Source organism: Pseudorasbora parva, chromosome 18, assembly GCF_024679245.1.
Source record: "Pseudorasbora parva isolate DD20220531a chromosome 18, ASM2467924v1, whole genome shotgun sequence".
NCBI lineage: Eukaryota > Metazoa > Chordata > Actinopteri > Cypriniformes > Gobionidae > Pseudorasbora > Pseudorasbora parva.
In genome coordinates, this window is record NC_090189.1 from 41844722 (window position 1) to 41872205 (window position 27484).

The 27484-nt window shown below is 37.7% G+C and overlaps 2 protein-coding genes across 2 annotated transcripts in view; one reads left to right on the forward strand and one right to left on the reverse strand.

Moving 5' to 3' along the window:
- The window catches only part of rapgef6 (Rap guanine nucleotide exchange factor (GEF) 6), a 192353-nt gene that overhangs the window by 136955 nt on the left and 27914 nt on the right, over positions 1-27484 (reverse strand). Inside the window, exons 4-5 of the mRNA XM_067423107.1 lie at positions 15649-15732; positions 1900-1969 (exon numbers count right to left, since the gene is read on the reverse strand). Coding sequence (XP_067279208.1) covers positions 1900-1969; positions 15649-15732 — 154 coding nt within the window. The remainder of the gene's footprint in view (positions 1-1899; positions 1970-15648; positions 15733-27484) is intronic.
- Positions 22138-27484, forward strand: part of ube2b (ubiquitin-conjugating enzyme E2B (RAD6 homolog)) — a 254975-nt gene continuing 249628 nt past the window's right edge. The window contains exon 1 of the mRNA XM_067424353.1: positions 22138-22211. The gene's annotated coding sequence lies outside the window, so the exon portion shown is untranslated. The remainder of the gene's footprint in view (positions 22212-27484) is intronic.

Consider the following 27484-nt stretch of genomic DNA (forward strand, 5'->3'; position numbering starts at 1 on the left):
TAAGTCCAAATATCTAAAAATTCTTACATTAAGAAAAATTTACTAGACAAGCTAAAGTTTTTGTCTTGTTTCTGGATTTTTTTTTAAGTTTTTGCTTAAAATAAGCAAGACAAAAACTTTTGCTTGTCTAGTAAATTTTTCTTAATGTAAGAATTTTTAGATATTTGGACTTAAAACAGGACAAAAATACTATGTAAGAAAAGCATTTTTTGCAGTGCATTCAGCACAGCCGCTATAATAGTGGAAAATGTGCAGGAGATGATTTATATCGGCCAAAGCGCAGCACCATCCTGACCCTCTGAGCTCTGACACACACTGACCTTCATTTACATCCCTAGAAGAGTCAACAGATGCCTTCCTTCAGGACAGCCAATGAGGGAACTAGAACAGGAATGAACCCTGAGCTTTCATTTTCAGTGAGAGTTCATGACCATGCAAGATAAAGCTCATATAATGGTTCATTTCCTGCACGCTGCAGAACGACAGATACACACACAAACTCTCCAGCGCTCACTGATTTCCTCACATTACGCCAAATCCTCAAACACTTTAGCATACTTTTAAAAAGAGTACTTACTACAGAAAATATTAATATACTTTAAAAGAATATTTATAAAAGAAAATATACAATTGTTGCAATTAAATGAAAATGTGTAATGTTTAAAATGTACACAATGCATTTATCAATGTAAAGTTTGTGTGTGTGAAAATCGTGATTAAAAGAAAAGAAAAAAATTGAATTTAAAAAAAAAATGTTTTTTTTTCCTATCACACAACCTTCATCAACAGTTCAAATAAAGCCTCCCTGTGCTGTGTGTAAGCTATTACAACAAAATTACCCAAATTATCCAAAATTATGAGATGATGATGAACTATATGGCAGTTTTACCCGTGGTATCCAAAATGGTAGTAAATATCAATATTTCTCAAGGTATCGTGTTGAAGCTGGAAAGTGTTGTGACAGCTTTGACAGCAAATTTTAGTTTTAGTCGTAGTCTTTTGACTAAAATGTCATTTAGTTTTAGTCATATTAAGTGACCTGAATTGTTTTTAGTTTTAGGTTAAACTGTAATGCATTAATTGAGCATTTAAGCGGCACATAACTGAATGTTACTTGAACTGACATTTTGACATGATTGTGTTGACATTAAAAATACAAGAAATAACTTAATTCACAATTTATTCTTTTTAAAAAAAAAATTGGTTTATTCTATTTCCATTAGGGCTGAAACGATTCCTCGAATAACTCGAGTTTCTCAAATTCAAAACATGGGTTAATTAGAGTCTCTTGAAGCATCCAAAATACATTTCGGTCCAAAAATAACAAAAACTACGACTTTATTCAGCATTGTCTTCTCTTCAGTGTTCCTCCAAAAAGATTTGAATGGTTAATGAATCAGTGAATCGATCAATGATTCAGGTCGCCAATGTCACGTGATTTCAGCAGTTCGGATCGTGCCAAACTGCTGAAATCACGTGACTTGTGGCTCTGCAACCGAAGAGCCATGAGTTCCAGATGAATCTGGCCGAGCATGAGTCTCATCACCCAGTCTGAGCGTCGAGTATAAACCCAAACGGACAGTCAGTGAGAGAGATGAGGAGAACAAACAAGCATGCAAATGGAAATGATCATGGCCGGAAAAATTATCGAGCTATTTTTAGTTTTATCGTGCGATTCATTGATTTATTGACTATCGCGACAAGCCTCAAGGGTAGTCGCAACAACATCAGAACAAGCTGTCACACCAACAATAGTTTTTATTTAGTTATCGTCTCGTTTTCATCCGTGAAAAAAGGTCATTGACAAAAATTATGACGTCAACGAAATTCACAGTGGTGACAACACTAACTGTAACCTGTAGTGCTTTACTCTCAGGGATGTGTGTAACGTGCACTCACCACAATCATCTCGGACGGCTCTAAAGTGATGCATTCACAGCCTCGCCGTCCTCCACGCTGCGTCCCGAAACTGCACACACACACACAGAAACAAGTCACACCTTCAGATATCACACACAGACAATCACAGTCAGAAAGCCACACGTTTTTATTTCCACAAAGTCAGTCTGTATGGATATGCGGTGCCCAATTAGTTCCCGATGAGGGCGATTACATGATGTGCCCCATAAGAGACACTGAACAGCTGGCCGTCCTGAAGTAAACAAAAAGACAACATGAGTCAAGATGGTGTTTAATGAGGCCAGGGTCTAATTTCACACTGCAGATGAAAACAAGCAAGTGGGGGTGTGTGATATTACCAAGACCAAACATCTGAAACAAAAACAAGATTTTGGTCATTTCGTCTCCACCCCTACTAGGGTCTATATTATTCTGCCTGCAAAGCTTTACGAAGAGAAACTAATTAAATGCTGTTTAAAGTGGCCTAGACTGGACATGTGTAGGGCTGCACTGCAAAAAATGCTCTTCTTACTCAGTAATTTTGTCTTGTTTCTAGTCTAAATATCTAACAGTTCTTAAATCAAGATGCATTTACTAGATCAGTAAACTGACATAAGATATTTTTTCTTGTTTTGTTGAAAATAAAATCATAATGAAGTGAGTTTTGGCTTAAAACAGGCAAAATGATCTGCCAATGGGGTGAGAAAAATAATCTTGTTTCCAGAGGTGAACAAACTTTATTACTTGAGTAAAAGTAAAAGTACTACTGGTCAAATATTACTCCGGTACAAGTGAAAGTTGTAAAAACAATATTTTAATTAAGTAAAAGTACAGAAGTATTTGTTTTCAAAAGTACTTAAGGGTGTACTCACACTAGCCAGTTTGAACCGTGCACGGGTCGATTAGCCGGCCCTGGCCCGCTTGGAAGAGGTGGGCCAGAGCACGGTTCAGTTGGACTCAGGCGTGGTTCACATGCAGTGTGAGCGCTAACCGTGCTGGAGTCCGTAATCAAAGCTGCAAAGTCCTTGCTGCACTCCAGCTGGTACCTTGCAAACCTCCTCATACGAGCAGCACGATTATGTGAAAATTTTCGCACCACTAAGGCGACACATCTGTTTAACAACAGGCTGTGAGAGGGCTGTGGACCACCGTGGACCAAACGACACAAAATTATCCACAAAGAAAACAGAGCGATGGACTTAATTGTGTTCAGAGAGCGCCGCTCTTCCTGTTTATCCCGAAACCATCCCACCATAATGACGTAAGCGTGCTCCGACACAAATGCTTAAAAGCCGAAACCGTCGCACCATTATCACCAAGTATCAAAAGTAAATTTCCTTTTTTATGTCAATTTATTATTTTATTATTGTTGTTTAAATGCACATTATGCCATCATGGTTTAAGCCAGTCAGTGACGCTCCATCTGACATACTAGCATACAACTAACTTAAACTCATTTAAATACTTGTAGAAAAGTTACAAAGCTTAAACTATAAAAGTTATAAAGCTGTTGTCACTTTAAGGCCGAATGCACGGATCCAATACACTGATACACATCTGATATTCTCACACTGTTCACCTTCACTGAAGACAGAATCAACTTTGTTTATGTGAATCCTCCACCAAATGAGCATTTGGACATCCGTCTTCTTCCATTTTGCTCTAAACTATAAATCAGTGTTTAATAAATGCTGTGAAATCATTGATCTTCACGAGACTCTACAAGAGTGATTCCTGAAAGGCTTTCTGCAAAAACCCAAACACCTTTAAAAGAAGAAAAAAATCATCCGCTGACTTTCAAAGCTGCGACAGAAACGACTTTCGACTTCGAGGACCTTGATAGAAATGTAGTGGAGTAAAAAGGACGATATTTGTCTTTCAGATGGAGTGAAGTTAAACGTTTCCAGAAAAAACAATACTCAAGTAAATTACAGATACTCAAAAAGTGTACTTAAGTGCAGTACTCAAGTAAATGAGCTTAGCTACTGTCCAGCTCTATTTTCACTTAAAGAAATCTGATGAACGCAGCAAAACTGATGAAATGAATGTGGCAAAAAAAATCGACCAATAGAATTTTGGTCGAGGCAGAACGTATCGGCAAACAATCGACTGGGAGATTACAGCCCTAATCATTTCAGTGCACGCTAACTCCAACAACACCATAACATTAGGAGCAACGGCACTGCAAAAAATGCTCTTCTTATTTAGTTTTTTTTTTGTTTCCAATCAAAATATCATACAATTCTTAAATCAAGATGCATTTACTAGATCAGTAAACTGACATTATATTTAATAAATAAAATCATAATGAAGTGAGTTTTTGCTTAAAACAGGCTAAATGATCTGCCAATGGGGTGAGAAAAATAATCTTATTTCTGTTTGGGACGGAAACAAGACACAAGATTTCAATCAGAAATAAGATTCTTTTTCTCACCCCATTGGCAGATCATTCATTCTTCATTATTATTTTATTTTCAACAAAACAAGTAAAAATATCTTATGTAATTTTACTGATCTAGTAAATGCATCTTGATTTAAGAATTGTTAGATATTAAGTCTGGAAACAAGACTATTTATATATTGCATATATATATATATATATATGCGTATAGTGTACGGCTCAGGCTGAACTCTAGACAGGAGACTCAAGAACATCAAGACAGGGGGTCAGAGGTCAGAGGTTAGGTTTGCTTTGACACCTCTTCACACTCGAGTGAGAATGAAGTCCGCTGTCAGACGAAAAGAGAAACTTTCACTACGAGCTCAATCCTCTCTGCAAACCATAACATTTCAGCTCCAGACATCAATTATTCCTCAAATCGTGTTGTTTCTACTGTGAAAACCACACACTGCAAAAAAAGCTCTTCTTATTTAGTCATTTTGTCTTGTTTCCAGTCTAAATATCGAACAGTTCTTAAATCAAGATGCATTTACTAGATCAGTAAACTGACATAAGATATTTTTCCTTGTTTTGTTGAAAAAATAAAATCAAAATGAAGTGAGTTTCTGCTTAAAACAGGCAAAATGATCTGCCAATGGGGTGAGAAAAAATAAATAGAAAAATAAAAATTGAAATCTTGTTTCTTGTTTCTGCCCCAAACAGAAATAAGATTATTTTTCTCACCCCATTGGCAGATCATTTTGCCTGTTTTAAGCCAAAACTCACTTCATTTTGTTATATTTTTCCCAAGAAAACAAGAAAAAATATCTAATGTCATTTTACTGATCTAGTAAATGCATCTTGATTTAAGAATATTGACATATTTGGACTGGAAACAAGACAAAAATACTAAATAAGAAGAGCATTTGTTGCAGTGTAGACTGGTTGATTCATTTGAATGGTTTCATTATAGGGGCCGCATGTAAGAATTGTAATGTATTAATCACTTTTTGTATTGCCAATGTGCGAACAGATTGTAACAAAACTTAAAAAACGAGACCTTCTCAGACTTCTTAGGTTGTCTAGGAACTGATTTTTGATGTGAAGGGCAGGTTTCTACAGGAAAATCAAACGGATGTGACATTTGCACGCGCTCCCGATAGACTCTCTGTCGCTCACATGAAATGAATGCAAATACAATATTCAGGATAATGCCGAAAGAGCCGTTCTGTAGTGTAATGTCAATGTGTCATGCAAAGAAAAGGCATTAGTTCAAAATACAGTCTCACAGATCTAGTCTATAGTCTCAAATATAATTTATACCAGGGCTCCAGACTAACAGATCTAGTCTATAGTCTCAAATATACTTTATACCAGGACTCCAGACTAACAGATCTAGTCTATAGTCTCAAATATACTTTATACCAGGACTCCAGACTAACAGATCTAGTCTATAGTCTCAAATATACTTTATACCAGGACTCCAGACTAACAGATCTAGTCTATAGTGTCAAATATACTTTATACCAGGACTCCAGACTAACAGATCTAGTCTATAGTCTTAAATATACTTTATACCAGGACTCCAGACTAACAGATCTAGTCTATAGTGTCAAATATACTTTATACCAGGACTCCAGACTAACAGATCTAGTCTATAGTGTCAAATATACTTTATACCAGGACTCCAGACTAACAGATCTAGTCTATAGTCTCAAATATACTTTATACCAGGGCTCCAGACTAACAGATCTAGTCTATAGTCTCGAATATACTTTATACCAGGGCTCCAGACTAACAGATCTATAGTCTATAGTCTCAAATATACTTTATACCAGGACTCCAGACTAACAGATCTAGTCTATAGTCTCAAACATACTTTATACCAGGACTCCAGACTAACAGATCTAGTCTATAGTCTCAAACATACTTTATACCAGGACTCCAGACTAACAGATCTAGTCTATAGTGTCAAATATACTTTATACCAGGACTCCAGACTAACAGATCTAGTCTATAGTCTTAAATATACTTTATACCAGGACTCCAGACTAACAGATCTAGTCTATAGTGTCAAATATACTTTATACCAGGACTCCAGACTAACAGATCTAGTCTATAGTCTCGAATATACTTTATACCAGGGCTCCAGACTAACAGATCTAGTCTATAGTCTCAAATATTCTTTATACCAGGGCTCCAGACTAACAGATCTAGTCTATAGTCTCAAATATACTTTATACCAGGGCTCCAGACTAACAGATCTAGTCTATAGTCTTAAATATACTTTATACCAGGACTCCAGACTAACAGATCTAGTCTATAGTGTCAAATATACTTTATACCAGGACTCCAGACTAACAGATCTAGTCTATAGTCTTAAATATACTTTATACCAGGACTCCAGACTAACAGATCTAGTCTATGGTCTCGAATATACTTTATACCAGGGCTCCAGACTAACAGATCTAGTCTATAGTCTCAAATATACTTTATACCAGGGCTCCAGACTAACAGATCTAGTCTATAGTCTCAAATATACTTTATACCAGGGCTCCAGACTAACAGATCTAGTCTATAGTCTCAAATATACTTTATACCAGGACTCCAGACTAACAGATCTAGTCTATAGTCTCAAATATACTTTATACCAGGACTCCAGACTAACAGATCTAGTCTATAGTGTCAAATATACTTTATACCAGGACTCCAGACTAACAGATCTAGTCTATAGTCTTAAATATACTTTATACCAGGACTCCAGACTAACAGATCTAGTCTATAGTCTTAAATATACTTTATACCAGGGCTCCAGACTAACAGATCTAGTCTATAGTCTCAAATATACTTTATACCAGGACTCCAGACTAACAGATCTAGTCTATAGTGTCAAATATACTTTATACCAGGACTCCAGACTAACAGATCTAGTCTATAGTGTCAAATATACTTTATACCAGGACTCCAGACTAACAGATCTAGTCTATAGTGTCAAATATACTTTATACCAGGACTCCAGACTAACAGATCTAGTCTATAGTCTCAAATATACTTTATACCAGGGCTCCAGACTAACAGATCTAGTCTATAGTCTCGAATATACTTTATACCAGGGCTCCAGACTAACAGATCTATAGTCTATAGTCTCAAACATACTTTATACCAGGGCTCCAGACTAACAGATCTATAGTCTATAGTCTCAAACATACTTTATACCAGGGCTCCAGACTAACAGATCTAGTCTATAGTCTCAAATATACTTTATACCAGGACTCCAGACTAACAGATCTAGTCTATAGTGTCAAATATACTTTATACCAGGACTCCAGACTAACAGATCTAGTCTATAAGTGTCAAATATACTTTATACCAGGACTCCAGACTAACAGATCTAGTCTATAGTCTCAAATATACTTTATACCAGGACTCCAGACTAACAGATCTAGTCTATAGTCTCGAATATACTTTATACCAGGACTCCAGACTAACAGATCTAGTCTATAGTCTCAAATATACTTTATACCAGGACTCCAGACTAACAGATCTAGTCTATAGTCTCAAATATACTTTATACCAGGGCTCCAGACTAACAGATCTAGTCTATAGTCTCAAACATACTTTATACCAGGGCTCCAGACTAACAGATCTATAGTCTATAGTCTCAAACATACTTTATACCAGGGCTCCAGACTAACAGATCTATAGTCTATAGTCTCAAACATACTTTATGCCAGGGCTCCAGACTAACAGATCTAGTCTATAGTCTCAAACATACTTTATACCAGGACTCCAGACTAACAGATCTAGTCTATAGTGTCAAATATACTTTATACCAGGACTCCAGACTAACAGATCTAGTCTATAGTCTTAAATATACTTTATACCAGGACTCCAGACTAACAGATCTAGTCTATAGTCTTAAATATACTTTATACCAGGGCTCCAGACTAACAGATCTAGTCTATAGTCTCAAATATACTTTATACCAGGACTCCAGACTAACAGATCTAGTCTATAGTGTCAAATACACTTTATACCAGGACTCCAGACTAACAGATCTAGTCTATAGTCTCAAATATACTTTATACCAGGACTCCAGACTAACAGATCTAGTCTATAGTGTCAAATATACTTTATACCAGGACTCCAGACTAACAGATCTAGTCTATAGTGTCAAATATACTTTATACCAGGACTCCAGACTAACAGATCTAGTCTATAGTCTCAAACATACTTTATACCAGGACTCCAGACTAACAGATCTAGTCTATAGTGTCAAATATACTTTATACCAGGGCTCCAGACTAACAGATCTAGTCTATAGTCTCGAATATACTTTATACCAGGGCTCCAGACTAACAGATCTAGTCTATAGTCTCAAACATACTTTATACCAGGGCTCCAGACTAACAGATCTATAGTCTATAGTCTCAAACATACTTTATACCAGGGCTCCAGACTAACAGATCTAGTCTATAGTCTCAAATATACTTTATACCAGGGCTCCAGACTAACAGATCTAGTCTATAGTCTCAAATATACTTTATACCAGGGCTCCAGACTAACAGATCTAGTCTATAGTCTCAAATATACTTTATACCAGGGCTCCAGACTAACAGATCTATAGTCTATAGTCTCGAATATACTTTATACCAGGGCTCCAGACTAACAGATCTAGTCTATAGTCTCAAATATACTTTATACCAGGACTCCAGACTAACAGATCCAGTCTATAGTCTCGAATATACTTTATACCAGGACTAACGTTTTTCACTAGGAGCACAGTGGCCCACAACTGAATATTTTAGGGGCACAACCAGAAAGTTTAGGGGCTAATACCGTAAATCAACATGCTAATTTCCACTGTATCACTAATAAATACTCAAAGAATGACAAAATCTTGAGCCAATACAATTTTCGAATATGACGTGATGGAGCATGTCATTTATTGAATTCAGTGAACAAATTCGCCCTTTACTGACCGAGATACTTTTAAGTCTCGAGTTCAAGAACGAAATTTGTGAAGTTAACATGATGAACCGATTGATGAACGATACTGATAGCGAACAGGTAGAGCTCGGCTCTTGTAGTTTGTCATATTTGCAGCAAAGAAAGAAATGTACTACTGTACAGCGTATGAAAACTGGTTTTGTGCTTGTATTATGTATGTTTGAACAGGTTTCTTCTTTTAAATAAAATGACGTCATTAGGTTTGAGTCATGTACTTCTATAAAAACTGTAAACCAAATTTAAAAATGTTTCAGTATTGGTTAAACAGATCTCATGTGTGTCCCGTCAGCAAATACAGAATTCATTGGAGTGATCTACTGAATAAACTCGCCCAAATTTACTGATCGCACATGAGCAACTGGACGTCAAATTCAAATTTTGGAAGCAAAATGCAACCATTTGGTGTCAGTCTGGAGCCCTGTATCCACTGCAAAAAAATGCTCTTCTTATTTGGTATTTTTGTCTTGTTTCCAGTCCAAATATCTAAATATTCTTAAATCAAGATGCATTTACTAGATAAATAAAATGACATTAGATATTTTTTCTTGTTTTCTGGGGAAAAATATCAAAACGAAGTGAGTTTTGGCTTAAAACAGGCAAAATGATCTGCCAATGGGGTGAGAAAAATAAGTAAGAAGAGCATTTTGGCAGTGTATGGACAGACCCAAAGATCAGGAGGGACTTTCTCGCCAGATGAAAGAAAACTCCCATGACCTGTTAGATGATCATTTCACATAAAATAAGAGTCATTTGTTTAGTATCTACATGAGCTCATCAAGTGTGATATGAAGAGCGGAACGTGCGAAGAAGAAGAAGTGAGAGATGAACTTCCTGAAACTGGTGATGTTGAAAAAAAACACGGGACATTGATGAGAAAATATGTAAAAACTGAACCCACAAACCACCGGCTGCCGTCTGTATTCAACATTTATGGAGCAACAGATTGAGGTGAAGAGGGGGCCTTTCAGTATTGATACACATTTTTTTTGCTAAAATATGTTTTTAATCATGTCTAAAAGTTAATACTTATTCAAAACAATCACTCCAGCAAAGTTTATTTTTGATGGATAAAATAATTTGTTTTTTATCAATAAACATTTTTAAAAATGAAAGATTCTGAAAGCATTGAAGGAGATCCCATAATAATTTAATATAAATTTACAGTAGTAACAATAACTTATATTTTATTGTATGATATGATTAAATATGATGATTTCATTATAAATATGGGGATTATCTCTAAGATGGACATCACTTAATATATGAAACTAACCATCTGAATCTGACACGTCAACAGATGGAAAAGTCAGCGGCTGTTTATTATCATGGTAAATATGGTGCCTTCTACCCCAAATACCATACCTTTACATATTCTTCAGTTATTGAAAAATTGTTGCTTCAATTTTCTTGAACAAAACTGACAAACATTAACAAGACCTTTGTTTCAAAATATATCCACTAGTTTTAGTGATTTGTATTTGCTACTTAAATCTACCACATAAATCAAACATCAAATAGTTGATCAATTGAGCGCAGGATCAACTTTGTGTTGCTGCCTGAGATCGCCTCAAAGATCAGACACTTTTGCACGTGCCTCTTGAAAAAAAGCGGATGTTTTGGAAAGTGCTGAGGCAAGTTTTTGTGCCATCTAATGGTCTAGAGGAGAATAAAACCAAAGGAGCCTTTACACAAAAAAAATGCTTTTCTTACTTTAGTATTGTCGTCTTGTTTCGAGTCCAAACATCTAACAAATCTTAAAACAAGAAGCATTTACTAGACAAGCAAAAGTAATTGTCTTGTCTTGGGAAAAAATAACTTCTTAAAAATACAATCAAGATTATTTTTCTCACCCCATTGGCAGATCATTTTGCCTGTTTTAAGCAAAAACTCACTTCATTTAGAATTTATTTTCAACAAAACAAGAAAAAATATCTTATGTCAGTTTACTGATCTAGTAAATTAATCTTGATTTAAGAATTGTTTGATATTTAGTCTAGAAACAAGACACAATTACTAAGTAAGAACAGGATTTTTCGCAGTGTACACAGAAAGTGTTAGAAAAGCTGCTGTAACTCACAATGAGACGAGCCGTGACGGATGAGAGAGAGAGAGAGAGAGAGAGAGAGAGAGAGAGAGATACGGTTTGCTCACACCTCCAGCTATCCGTTAAGAATGAACGTGCCGCTACAGGAGCCAAATGTCCTCCGGCGAAAGCTGATCGTCCATGACGTGAGGAGCTTCACTGGAAACACCAACGGCTTCAAGATACTTCCAAACAATGCCGACAAACCAGTTCAAAGCATCTGAAATATTCCCACCTTTACAGGATGGGCCAGATTCTCCTGCGCCGATGAGGAACGCCGTCGCGTTACAGAGAAAACAAAAACTTCCACAAATGAAAGAGCGATTCTGAAATCCTGAAAGGAAATGAGCCAACTTCCCAGTTCTCCAATGTGGTCTTAACGTGCGTGTGTGTGTGTGTGTGGGGGGGGGGGGGGGTCTGGTCACAGGAGTGAGAGCAGCTTCCCGTCTGCATGCGTTCATGACACACACACACACACACACACACACAGACACACACACACACACACACACACACAGACACAGACACACACAGCTGGAAAACTCTAGCGTAGCGACATGAGTTCCGCATTCCTCATTCCCACTGACCCCCAACACACACACGCACACATACATCCCTTTATGTTTCAGGACAAGACACACCCACAACGAACACAAACACTGCAGCCACGAGGCTTCATAAACGTGAAAAACACACCAAACACAACTCATTTCAGAGCCTTCTTATGAACTCATACTAGCATTGATATCAGTTCTGAATATGTGAATTTAGGACTCCAGACAAAAAAAATCGATTAAAGTTGCCATAAAATAAAAAAACTGTAGAATTGTAGTGTTTACTGTATATGATTTATCTGTGTGCTTCATAATTTTTTAATCTTTAATCAAAAACGTTACCCTTCCCTCCCCCGAGACGACTTTGCTTCTCTTGCTGTGCTAAGGATTCAATCAATTCGCTAACGACAAAATCAAGCTCCGTCCTACATTTTTTTCTAATTTCGGAAGCTGTTTCACTGGGATATACAACTCGGTCTCGATATATATATACGATATATAAAATGTTGCCTGGTCTGATGAGTCTCGATTTCTGTTGAGACATTCAGATGGTAGAGTCAGAATTTGGCAGAAACAGAATGAGAACATGGATCCATCATGCATTGTTACCACTGTGCAGGCTGGTGGAGGTGGTGTAATGGTGTGGGGGATGTTTTCTTGGCACACTTTAGGGCCCTTAGTGCCAATTGGGCATTGTTTAAATGCCACGGCCTACCTGAGCATTGTTTCTGACCATGTCCATCCCTTTATGACCACCATGTACCCATCCTCTGATGGCTTCTTCCAGCAGGATAATGCACCATGTCACAAAGCTTGAATCATTTCAAACTGGTTTCTTGAACATGACAAAGAGTTGACTGTACTAAAATGGCCGCCACAGTCCCCAGATCTCAACCCAATAGAGCATCTTTGGGATGTGGTGGAACGGGAGCTTCGTGCCCTGGATGTGCATCCCACAAATCTCCATCAACTGCAAGATGCTCTCCTATCAATATGGGCCAACATTTCTAAAGAATGCTTTCAGCAGCTTGTTGAATCAATGCCACGTAGAATTAAGGCAGTTCTGAAGGCGAAAGAATTAGTATGGGGCTCCTAATAATCCTTTAGGTGAGTGTATGTGTTATATAGTGCATATACTTAGCAAAAATGCCCCTTTCTATAGTTATTTCTCTAGCAGACTATCGAGTTTATGAGCATTTAATTGCTCTTAAAAGGTTTTATATAATCTCTTTCCAAGGTGGAAATGCTGACTGGGCATCTGTCAGGACTCATTAAAGAAGTTTGTTAATCGATTACTTTGTAGTCGAGACCAGCTCAATCGAGTCTGAGTCGAGACAGAGTTCAGATTTTTTTTTTTCTAAAGCAAACCTAAATAACGAATAATATAGTGATGGGCCGATTTCAAAACAAAGCTTCGAACTGTTGTGAATCAGTGAAATGATTCATGATTCGTCAAAGTCACGTGATTTCAGCAGCTTGACTCGCGATCCGAATCATGAATCGATTCACTGACTCATAACGGTTCGAAGCTTTGTTTTGAAACCGTCCCATCACTATATAAGTCGTTATTTAGTGTTTTTGCGCACTAACTCTATTCTGACCTCTTCATAAATGATTGTAGAGCCGCTGTAGTGAGATGGGCTTTGTAGCGACGTCTTTAGTGCCTTTATGGGTCTTGAGAGAGGAAATGACATTGGTGTCAATGAAGGCCTTTCTGAGCCATCGGATTTCAACACTAATATCTTCATCTGTGTGTGAAGATGAGCGGAGGTCTGACGGCTGGCCAACCACAGGAGGAAATAATGACACAATTTACATTTCTGGGTGAAGTAACCCTTTAAGTAAAAGTAAAATTACAGATTTTTAAAAATACTTTTAAAAAAATAGAAGTAGGCTTACACAGAAAAACTACTCAATTACAGTAACATGGCTTTCCACCTCTGCTTAACATGCAGACGGTTTTTCAAAATATCTTTAATTGACAGATACAGCAATGCCAAGCATCGTCCGGTGTAGAATTGGCGTTACAGTGTGTAATACACATCAAACCAGCATTTAATGTGATTGACATAAGTGTATCATTGTTTGAGTGTTGCAAATAAAATCAGCACATACCCGTTTGTTTCAATCCCTTCTGCCGTTCTCTGACTCAAACAGCTTTATCAAAGCACTGCCATCTCGAGTATCAAAACACATGACATGCTGTAAAGAAGGGCGTGGATACGGCACAACCAAGTTAGCCAATCACAGCAGTTTCTGCAAGAGGTCACGCCCCTCAAACGGAGTGTTTTCCACAGAGAGTGAAAATGAGAACTAAAAATAAAATGCTCATTATTTCAAATATTGGACTTTTTTTGGTGCTTGAAACAAATCTGAAACTGGAAAAAAATGCTCTCGTTACGTCCCTGTAGGTTGGCTGTGCCCCCCGAAAAATAATCTTATTTCTGTTTGGGACGGAAACAAGAAACATGATTTCAATCAGAAATAAGATTATTTTTCTCACCCCATTGGCAGATCATTTTGCCTGTTTTAAGCAAAAACTCACTTCATTATGATTTTATTTTCAACAAAACAAGAAAAAATATCTAATGCCATTTTACTGATCTAGTAAATTAATCTTGATTTAAGAATTGTTTGATATTTAGACTGGAAACAAGACAAAATGACTAAATAAGAAGAGCATTTTTTGCAGTGTACGGCTCGTGTTCAGAAGGCTATTCCAGCCTAACCCATGTGAGGTAAAGTTGTTACAAAAGTACAGATTTGTTTCTGTGAGACGCTAAAGCTCAACACTACACCCTTTCAGAGAAGCGGCACCTCTAAATGCATCCCTGCTAACAATACCAGTGCTGACTGAGAAAAACTCAACTATCTAGAGTAGACTGAATTAGCCTACAGCTGTAGTTGGCCTGCTGATTATAGCACTAGACAACATGATTTTATGAACAATTAGGAAGTCTCATGCTGGAATGAGGAAAGAGAAATGAAAAGCATGTTGAGGAAGTGAAACACACACACACACACACATATATATCAGTTCTATGACATTACATGCACACTTTCATTTGTCTAATCACTCTGCAAACATGCTCTTCTTACTTAGTCATTTTGTCTTGTTTCTAGTCTAAATATCTAACAATTCTTAAATCAAGATGCATTGACCAGATCAGATTATTTTTCTCACCCCATTGGCAGATCATTTTGCCTGTTTAAAGCAAAAACTCACTTCATTATGATTTTATTTTCAATAAAACAAGAAAAATATCTTATGTCAGTTTACTGATTTAGTAAATGCATCTTGAATTAAAGGGATAGTTCACTTTAAAATGTAACTTCCGTCATCCTTTACTCAGCCTCAAGGTGTTTCTAACCTGTATGAATTTCTTGATATTTTAAAGAATGTCAGTAACCAAAGTTAACTGGAGCCATTGACTTACACTGTATTTGTTTTTCTTCTATGGAAGTCAATGGCTCCAGTTAACGGTTTGGTTACTGACATTCGTCAAAATATCTTCCCTTGTGTTCAGCTGAAGAAAGAAACTCTTACAGGTTTGAAACAACTTGAGGGTGAGTAAAGGATGACAGAATTTACATTTTAAAGTGAACTATCCCTTTAAGAATATTTAGATATTTGGACTGGAAACAAGAAAAAAAAAACTAAATAAGAAGAGCATGTTTTGCAGTGCACACACACACACACACACACACACACACACACATACCAGCATCGTGCCAGATACATGTGCTCCTTCACTAGCACAGAGCCTGAGAGCAGGACGAACCAGCAGGTGGAGATGCTGTCAGAGCTGGAAGACAAAAACAGTTTTCCAAAGTTAAAAGCCACTCAGCATTTTCACTGGCCTCAATTTTGCTGTTACAAATTACCTTTTATACAGGGTATATGCAGGAATCCTGAAGGTAATTTCAATACCTTTTTAAGACTTTTTTAAGACCTTCTCAAAATATTTTAAGACCTCATCGCACTTCAAGTTCTAATCAGCCACAAATCTTTACCTTGAGAAACAGTTGTAGTCGAATGTAGAATTAAAACCTCTATCCTGGGGCACTTTAGTATCGTTTATATTGCATATCTGTTCAGCGACGTATGGAGGGCGACAATCACCTAACCGCGCATTTCGCTAAATACTTGACGTCTCCTGAGCCGATCTCAGACTGAGTTGGTTTTTAATACGTATGGGGATGAAAATAAATATATTCATGAATACTTTTTGGAGTCAAACTCTTTTGACAAAGTTTGAACAAAACTGAATACCTCATAAAATCATGATTAAGACTTTTTAATACCTTTTAAGGGTCTTCATTTTCCCAAAACAGATTTATCAACTTTTAATAATTTGTAAGACTCCGTGGACACCCTGTTATAGGATTAAAGTTGACACTGGCATGCTTAAATTACTTGAATTTGAGTCATTTTACTGGATTTAGAAGATTTAAAACTCTTTTAAACTTTAAAATGCTGAGTGACCCCCCAAATCACGACTACACAGCTGGGACTGATCTGCCAACAGATCACTGTCGCTATATGATAAATTAAAATAAGCTGATAACATCACTGTTTACTCCAGAACGACTGCACAGCCAAATCTAATTTTGTTGCAATGTTGTCATGTTTAACACTGAAGCTGCTTTGACACAATCGGCATTGTAAAAGCGCGATATAAATAAAGATGATTGATTGATTGATTGATGTGGGCAAAATGAGCATATGCTAATATGAGAAATGTAATGATACATGTTATTTTCTTAGGCTTATAAAGAACAAAGAGGTAAATTAGTAATTCACCAAAAAAAACTTTTTTTCAGATCGAGTGGGTTTATTGAATATGTATGCATTTATTTAACGTCTGTAGTTGTTGTTTGATCAACATAAATGACAGGTATTTAATTGGGCTACTGAATGCATGGAGGTAATATTCTCACACATATCCAGAAATGACCCACCTGTTTACGTACACTTAATGGGTCCTGCACACTGCGTGATTTTTCTAAATCCTTACGAATGTTGCTTGTAAAACTGTACGAACATGATCGTCGATGTAAGCCATGTCACACTGTAAGATCTCAGCGGTCATTAATGTCAGACTGCACGATAGTCAAGGCGCGTTAAAGACGGACGAAGAAAACTCGTCCGGAGTTTAATACCAATCAATGACACGTTGAGCTGCATTACACGCAGGACTGAAATGCTGGCTACAGAGAAATCTCCAGCTCTCGTTTTGGTCATAGTTTGTCTTGAAAAACGGAGATATTTGACGGTCGTCGTAGGAGAAGTCACACTGCAGGATTCTGTGCCAAATCTTCTGACACTGCTAGAATTTCGTCTGAGGTAAAATTTGATCGCAGCGCTCATTAATCGGCGGCCGGTGAACATGTCAAACTAACGACCAAAGACGTCAGATTTTAGCCTAGGATCTGAGGAATCTTTTAGGATTTGCTAAATTTGACTGAGACGGCCAAATCGTGGCCAAAATCGCACAGTGTGCACCCGGCTTAAGACATAATCGACTGTGTTCATGTGAGATATACTCCACACGATAGACATTTGACTCCTTTAGCGCGATTCTGCCTATCTTCCCTTCACTAACTGCAAGTTATTCAATACAGAATTGTAATTGTGTGATACGACTAGCCTAGAAATCTAGACGCACCCTAGCGGCAGCAAATCTAATCGGCCGGGAGTGTCGTCTAGCAACTCTCAATCCCCTTCTGAGCTGCAAACGCCAAACTCTGGCCGGGCCAATCACATCGTGTATAGAGTCGGTGGGCGGGGCCATAATGACGACGGCCGAGTTGCGTTTGCGTGCTTCTAGTAAACACAGAAACTGGCGAACGGCGGTCTTTCGAATCAGCTTTGACCGCGACTCTGGAAGACTTGGAGTTAAGCTTTTCTCTGAGAAAAGAACAAAGAACGGCACTGAAGTCATTCTTAAAAAGGGAAGATGTGTTCAGAGTTTAGCCGACCGGATACGGCGAATGTTTAATCTGTCAGCGAGCTCTGCTTCACCTTCATTGCTCTGGTTGGTTGTAGCGCTATCCTATCGCGTGCAGAGGGAGTTTGACAGACAATCGTTTATCCGCCCCTCGGATTGAGCCGTCAATGGGGAGTTTCCAGACCAAACATCTTACGATGGTCTTGACCAGGGATGGAAATTAGCACCCGCCACCAGCCAAATGCGGGTGATTTTGCGTTGTGGCGGGTAAACTCGCTTCACCTACCGGCCACCATGGCGGGTAAATAAAAATAGCATACTGTTTCCCCTCTTTATAAACTGTGTTCAGTGAATGCGAGTGCGGCCGCACTATGTATGTCCGAATATGACCAGTCGTTTTCGCCGTCATTACCCGGATGTAGTGCCAGAAGACGCGAATAATAACCATAATAACTCGCGCGCACTGAGAGAAGATCCGTCACTGTCATCCGGAAGCGCGCACCCGTCTCACAGAACGCAAATATTGAGTTCTCTTTCAAGTCTTGTGCTTAAACGGACAAACTCACACAAAAAGTGTGCCAACATGTTCATCTTGATGAGAATTCTATCAGACATAGTCTGAATATGCCTTAAGTGAACTTTATACAGTCGTGAAAGATGACGCATATCCCTCTATTAGGTCTTAAAGGGGCAGTAGCTTTTACTGCTATGTTTAATGTCAAACAAACAAAAGGACATCACTCACTGCTCTTGATTGAATAGCTTTTGTAAGTTTAATAAGGAATAATCTTTCATTTAAACAGTTAAATATGCAGTTATTTTACATTTGATTACTTTATTACATTTCTGTAGGCTAGTAGACCTGTACATTATTATTTAATGTACACATGAGTGAGATCAAGTTAAACATTTTACTTTGAATTTTATTTTATACTGTTTGATGTTGCAATGTGCTAAATAAATATTTGCATAATTTGTAATTGATTTATCATTTGAAACTTTAATATTAATTAATGCAATTGCAATGCCTTGATTTTTAGTAAAGTTACTCAGTCATAGCATTAGCCATAAATGCAATGGATAATTGGCATAATTTCTTTTAGTGCTTCGGTTTCAGCCAATAATTTTTATTTCGATGCATCCCTACTGACAATGTTCTGCTCGGTGTGTCGTCAACACGCTTCAGGAGATGCCAAAACTAGTAGTTTCATTGTTGGTACTAAAAACCTAAAACTGGAAGCCATAAAAGAATCATCCAAATGCCACATCCAGGTAAAAAAAAAAAAAAAGAGAGAACACAGAGCCCTACTCATTTAATGAAATGTATATCAGTTCATGGTTTGTGTGTGTATAAGAGTGAAAAAATGTCAGTATTTCATTGAGATTTGAGATTAAATAAACAGCTTAAGTATTGTAGAGCTTGTAGTATTAATTTTCACATGCAGTTACACATTGTCGGTTAAAAACAAGAAAGTGGCTGGTAAAAACGTTGAGTGGCTGGTAGATTTTGAAATCCACCAGCCACAGTGGCCGGTGGACAAAAAAGTTAATTTCCATCCCTGGTCTTGACATTTCAATTGGCTGTAGGCTGAAATTATATACACCCGCGGCTGCCTTACCTGCTTCAGCTGAAATCTACCAGCATTTGGCAGGCTGGGGTGTGAATGTCAACGCACCCGAAACCTGTGATGTAGATGACTTCTGCTTATAATAGGGCTCATGTTATCTGACAGAGAGATCCTGCCTCGCACACACTCTCTCTGTCTTCACACTAACTCAACTGTCTTTGCTATCTCTCCCTCGCACATGGTAATCAAATCAACTGCCACGATGCTAAAAGCTCAGAAGACCGAATCCATGTTGCAGGTGGCGTATTTGGAGAATAGTTTTAACAATATGTTAAATTGTTCTCTGATATCTACATAGAGGGTATGTGGCTTATTAAGGGCAAAAATTGTCCAGATCCAGTTGTACAGGTCCTTTTACAACCCTATAAATCGTCCCTAGGATGTAATGCTCTGTTTTTGCCTTATTTGGAAGGGTCATGAATATTAATGTTGAGCTCTGCTCTGATTGGCTTATTTCAGCAGCTCACAGCAGTTCAGTGAAGCGGCTCGTGAGTCCTGACCGTCCTGACAGAACAGACCGGCTGAATGACACTTTAAGCAGAACAGCTTAAGCAGCTTACTTGTTTATTGGTGTTTTCAGATCATCCGCAAGCGAGAAGGATATCGCGTTTGTGCGGTTGCCAGATTTCAGTAATTTAAATCAGTAATTTAAACAGAGCTTTTCTGTGAAAGAAACCCGTATACTCTCCGGTGTTTTACCAAAACATGTCCAATCTGGCAACCATATGTATGCAAGCTCTCTCGCTCTCTCTCTCACTCTCTCTCTCTCTCTCTCTCTCTCTCTCTCTCTCACTCTCTCTCTCTCTCTCTCGCTCTCTCTCTCTCTCTCTCTCTCTCACTCTCTCTCTCTCTCTCTCTCTCTCGCTCTCTCTCTCTCTCTCTCTCTCTCTCTCTCTCGCTCTCTCTCTCACTCTCTCTCTCTCTCTCGCTCTCTCTCTCTCTCTCTCTCACTCTCTCTCTCTCTCTCTCGCTCTCTCTCTCTCTCTCTCTCTCTCTCTCACTCTCTCTCTCTCTCTCTCTCTCTCGCACGCGCGAGATGATCTGAAAACACCAATAAACACGTAAGCTGTATTTCAGCAATTTCCATTTGCTATGTTCTGCTTAAAGTGTCATTCAGTCTACATTTTAGACTTGTCTTTTTTCGTCAACGATATTGCATGTTTATATAATGTTAGTCACAATGTAGGCTTCACAGTGGCTGTGAAAATACATTTTGGTCCAAAAATAACAAAAACTACAACTTTATTCAGCATTGTCTTCTCTTCCACGTTTGTTTTCAATCCTCAAATAAAGATTAAAATGGTTATGAATCAGCGTATTGATGAACAAAATGTATTTTGGATGCTTCAAGAGACTCTAATTAACCCACTGATGTCTCATATGGACTACTGTGATGATGTTTTTATTCCCTTTCTGGACATGGACAGTATAGTGTGCATACACTTTCATTAAAGGAACTCACGAGATGTCACTGTCTAAATCATCTATAACGGGTTTTCAAACTGAGCTCCGGGGATCCCCAGGGGTTCGAAGGAGTCCCCAGAAAATTTTAAAGAATAAAAAAGAGAAAGCAAAAGTGGTTATAGTCTACCAAACATTCCAACTGCTACATTTCTTGCTGTACTTCCCAGAATTGTATGTGACACAATCTGGCGAAATGAGTCTGAAGCTCTATTTTAAGATACGGGCCAATAATGTGTAAAAAAAAACAATCAAAAACCCTTTTTTTATAATTTTTAGCTAATTTCAAAGAACAGATATTCAAAAATAATCTCCCAAGTTTTGAAGTCCAGATAATTGAGTAAAGGTATTTAAATGACTATTAAAGTTGACAATGTTCATTTCCAGCGAGTTTGGTAAACTTTCTCAACTCCTCTCATCACTTTAAGATTATTTTTCTCACCCCATTGGCAGATCATTTAGCTTGTTTTAAGCAAAAACTTGCTTCATTTTAATATATTTCCCCAGAAAACCAGCAGCCATATCCAGTGGTGGAGGAAGTACTGAATCTCAGTACTTAAGTAAAAGTACAAGTAACCAGAAATATATTTACTTTAGTAAAAGTAGAAGTACTACAACGACAACCCTACTTAAAGGGGGGGTGAAATGCTGTTTCATGCATACTGATCTTTTTACACTGTTAAAGACTTGGAATCCCATCCTAAACATAGACAAAGTTTCAAAAGTTAAGGTGGACGTTTGATGGGAGTATTTCTTTGTCAAAAATACTACTTCCGGTTAGTCATAAGTTTCGGCAAGTTTTTTGAGATCATGCGTCCCCTTTGACGTTAATGGGGGCGGAATTTCCTTGTATGGGCCTTACGGACAATTCTACCGGAAGAGCCTGAGAGAGAGAGAGGGAGAGAGCGAAAGTAACAGGCTATGCCCATCAAAGCGCTGGCTTGTAGGATGCTGGACAGGTGATGTGCACATAACAATGTCACCAAAAAAGTGCGTTTTTTTTGGTTGCCAGACCAAGACAGTCCTGCACAGATTCCCCAAAACCCCGCGGTAAGGCAACAGTGGATGTAATTTGCTTTTCCGGATCAGCAACTGAGTTGCGCGAATGTTTATATCTGTTCGCTGCATTTCGGTGCCGACTGTTTCATAAACAAGGCCCAGCTCGACGCCGGATTTTCCGATCGCCTAATGCTGAAGGATGGAGCAGTCCCAACGATAAAGGTCCCAACGTTAGAACCGCAGGCGGTGAGTGAGACTGCTTCAAATGTCTGTGTTTTTGCTCATCAAGTAGCCCAAACATGATCACGTATAGTTAATTGATCAATGGAGCATGCGATGTGTAGTGCGTGTACATTTGTTTAGCTGGCCACTATATGTGTAACTTTATGTTTGTGTATTGTAAAAGCACTCCAAACAACAATACACAAAGAGGGGGGAAATATGTTGAACTAAATAAGCGCGCTTCTTCATTCAAATGCGCTACTATTCCGTGTTGTCTACACAAACCACGCGTAAACACACACACACACACGTGCACAACTGCACTTCCCACATGTACACCTTCAAAGACAAAAATACGACGATATAATTCAAGTATAAATATGTAAATAACACAAGCCGCTAAGCATATTATATAGTTAGTGTATAACTTGTACCACATAGAGACGTCCTGCTCTAGTCGTTTTTGCTGCTGCTCCTGTTCAACTGCAGCCTCTGGGTCTGATTCCGGATCATAGATGTATGGCTGTATCTGATTAAAAGCCATATTTTTAGTTTGAATAAAGTTGTTCCCGCTGTTAGGGATGACAGCACTCAACACGGCGGCGCACACGTCATTATTTAGCTCCGCCCACACGACACGCCCCCACCCGCTCGGCTTTTTTCGGAAAGACTCGGAACAGCGCATCTTTCTTATATAATTATAAAAAAAAATAAAGACTTTTCGGAGATATGCAGGATGCAATGCTACTCTATAGGTACTCAAGATTGACATGACACTGACTGAAACTGAGTGTTTCACCCCCCCTTTAAGTAAAAAGTACCTGATTTTAAATGTACTTTAAGTATTAAAAGTAAAAGTACTTGTATAAAAATTTATTCTCTTAATGTCTAATTCTAATAATTAAAAAGAGGGAACAGTATGAGCGGTGGCGTTTTAATTGAGTTAGTTTTGGGTTAATGTAATTGTTCTGACCATCTGTTGCCCAGTTTACTTTCTGACTTACAGTTCTGCTTATCTGCAAAGTTAAATGCCATCTTTCTGAAGCGACATTCTCATCAGCTTTGATGTATTTAAATCTTCATATTTATGATATTTTTACCTTTTATAAAGGACATTTTCCCCTAATCTTATTAAATATAGGCTTTGCTTCAGCTTTCACTTTATATTCTTAAATTTGATTAATAAATTAAATTAGAATAAGATACAATAGGGTTGTTACCAATCAAATTAAATAATTAACACTGGAAAATTAAAACTGCACTAAATAATGCTATGAGATTGTTTTAACTAAAAAAAGTGAACTAAACCACCAGTAGATGGCGGCAGGTGAATCCTTATGAGAGAGTCAGTGAGTCGATTCGTTCAAACGGCTGATTCGTTCATAAATGAGGCAGTCGTTTATGAGGAGGGCATTGAATCTTTGATTCAGTAACGCACTGTTTCTGTGCAATACGTTATGGTTCGGATGTGGAAATATTTTCGCTGCTGAAATAGAACAAAAGCAATAAAGCAATCAATAAAATGTAAGTGACTTGATGTTAATTAATAGTTTATGGAACTGTCAAATGAAATCAGGGTCACATTTTCTGTTGTGATGGTATTCAGGAAAACTACACTCGTTGGTCGTGTCATGTGATGTTTTTTAACTGTTATAAAATATAAAAACTAAACATTTTGAATTTTTAATGCAGTATGTTGCTGAGTTTCTTTGTGTGAGCGGGGCTGATTTGTTTCCATTTCTCCTCGAGAGGCTGCGCGAGCCTCAACAGCACAACCGTCACTTCATTAGCGTTAGCCTATAACGTACATTATATATTATTATCCGGGCAAGCCTTAATCTCGAGCCCTGAAACTCATCAGAAAATGTAACGAAACATTGTAGAAATGTAGTGGAGTAGAAAGTATAATAAATGCTGCAAAATGTAACGAAGTAAAAGTTAAAAGTATGCACTATTTATTCTACTTAAGTAAAGTACAGATACGTGAAAAATGTACTTAAGTAAAGTAACGAAGTATTTGTACTTCGTTACATTCCACCACTGGCCATATCACTTGTTGCCCAAGACTGGTTTCCCACTGAAGCTAAGCAGGGCTGAGCCTGGTCAGTACCTGGATGGGAGACCAACTGGGAAAACCAGGAGCTGCTGGTAGAGGTGTTAGTGAGGCCAGCAGGGGGCGCTCACCCTGTGGTCTGTGTGGGTCCTAACGCCCCAGTGTAGTGATGGGGACACTATACAGTCAAAAGAGCACCGTCTTTCGGATGAGACGTTAAATCGAGGTCCTGACTCTCTGTGGTCGTTATAAATCCCAGGATGTCCTTCGATAAAGAGTAGGGCCAAATTTGCCCATTGCCCCCTGTCCATCATGGCCTCCTAATAGACCCTTTTACTGTTTGTATACAATGATGACGTAGCAACGTATGCGCGCATTTTGGAAACAAACTGTGGCGAGAATCAGCAGCATGTCAAGCTACGTGAGCGGATTAAGCAACACAAACCGAGAAAGTTATTTTAAAAAGTTGACTTTATCAAATGGTATTCGGCTACCAGATCCGTGTACTATAGTGGAGTGGATAGAAGACGTTCGCAGATGGCCAGATATAACTTAGTGGTCGGATATATACGTATTTAGTCGAGAAACCGAGCGTGTACACCCGAGACAAGCATATAAATCACTGGATGCTTATGAATGCGTTGTCTGTGGGCATGTACAGAATGTCCAATTCAATTTCCTACATTTATTCTTATCCTTCACACAGACATACATTTATCCTTTTCCTTACATTTTATGTTGTTATTGATCGTATGTGTCGACACGCTTCTGTTTAAAGTTTAATTTTGTAATGCTTTAGTACTTTAATAGCAGCTATGCTGCTTGCATACATTTCGTAGATGGTTATTTTGCAATTAAACTATTAAATCATTACAAATGAAATTGATAAGTACTGTGATTATTGATATGATAATCTGGGGGGGGGGGTACATTATACACACCAGTGGCAGCCAATGTTGGGAGGTTTATTATAAAGCATTACGTTTCAAATGCAGTAAATGTTTTACAAATGAATTTTTTTTATGCAAGCATTTTTATGTCCTCGTTCCAATCAATGCATTAATCGCCTGCAGCCACAGGTGCCACCGGTTCTTTTGAAACGGCCGTGATCCTGTCTGAGTCCTATAAAACTTAAGCCCATTGGTGGAATAGCGATTAGTGCAACCGAAAACGCAACAGCCAGACATTTTGATGCTGGGAAACCGTTTTGATAAACTTTCGGAGTTGCTCACACGTTAGAACCACTAGGGAACAACACCACTTCCGTTGCCAAAATGCGCACGCAACTCTTTTGATCACGTGGGCCAAGGGCGTAGGTTTGGTCTCAGCTTTGGTGGGGACATCCCAACAGGTTTGCCCAGATTATATAGTCTATTATTTATTACTGAGTATGGAAATGCAACATAGTTTAGGAATGAACGATTATTAATTTATGAGGCTTTTCAGCCCAATCCAGTACCATAATAATAATAAAAGACAAAATACTCTTTAATTTCAAGTTCATAAATGATTTTCAAAACTGATTTGGAAAAAACCCACAACATGCACACAAAATTACTTATTTTCAATATAAAAAATGATTGTGGACTGGATTTATTATCACATCTTATCACATTATTGAGCATGTCAAAGATTAGTAACAACTTTAGATTTGATGCATTGTTAGTTTTTGTACAGGATCAGTTTGTTTCTCCCTCATTTACTGTTTGTGGCTGTTTTTGCCCCATTGACTTCCATTATAACCACATTTTTTGATTTTAAAGCCATAATGCTATATAATCATGCACAATCACTTTTTATATTGAAAATAAGTTATTTTGTTTGTAAGTTTTTTTTCCAAACCAGTTTTGAATCAGTTTTTGAAAATCATTTATGAACTTGGCATTTAAAGAGTGATAGTAGTGATAAGAATGACAATTAATCAATGACAACAGCTCAACAATAAACATGGAATCAAGTAGGCCTATGCAAACTTGCAACAGAACACATTTTATATTAATTTACATTTGATTATTTTATTTATTTCTAAAGAACTCTTTAATAGCCTATATTGGTGCACTTTAAAGGGATGGCTCACCCAAGAATAAAAATCCTGTCATCATTTACTCGCCCTCATGATGTTCCAAACCTGTATGAGTTTCTCTGTTCTGCTGAACACAAAAGAAGATATTTTAAAGGAAGTTTGTAACCAGGCTGCTTTGGGGGCACCATTTACTTCCATGGTAGGAATTCAACATAACAAAGATATGTATACAGGTTTAAAAAGGAAATTGACAGATTTTTAATTTTTGGGTGCACTGTCTCTTTAAGCAGTCATTTTGAACCAGTAACCACTTTACTGAAAAAAAATGTTCTGAAATTCAAACATTAAATTAAATTTTCTTTATTAATTTACTATTATGACTATATTATTATGCAATTATTTGTCACATTTTTATCTAAATATTTTTTAAATGTCAAACTTTATATGACAGGATTATTTATTATTAATATAGCCTATAGCTAAATTATAAATTAATAACATTAATTAGGCTATAATCTATTAATTAACCGGTCTAATGACTAGAAAAATAAGTCTGTCAAGCTTTGATAATGTATGGAATATTATATTTATATATTATCCATTAAAAAAACAATAGGTCTACCTAGAAGCACGGATGTGTCCGTCATCGCTGCTGCTTTCAGTCAGACAGTCTGAGACACTGAAATGCTTCTCTGCAAAGTTTGCAGTTGGTCTTAGGTTCATCGTAAGTTACTGGACAGACTCACTGATACCTTTTTTTTTCCTATTCAGCCCTATATCTGGAAATCATCTTGCGTTTAAACGGTGGACGCGAGCTCGACATGTTTTTAAAAAAGCGCGCAAGTTTACAGCGCATGTTCTCGAGACTCCGTCGCTATGGCAGCAAAGCTGCTAAAACCCAATCTTGTGCATCGCGTCCCGTATTGGTTTGATACGGCGGGACGCGTCGTTTTGCTTGTAAATACGGGAAGATACGGAATCGATCCATATAGCAGCACGAAGGAGTTTGCTAAAATATTGGTGGGGACAATTTTGCCATCTTAAAATATTGATTGGGACTAGTACCTAGCGTCCCCCCCTAAACCTACGCCCATGACGTGGGCAGTAAAAGGGTCTATAATCCCGGTACATACACAAATGACTTTGGTCAAATTAAGCTGTAAAATGAATAGTTTAACCCTTTAAATGCAAATATATCAACAAAAATTTTAATTATGGTCA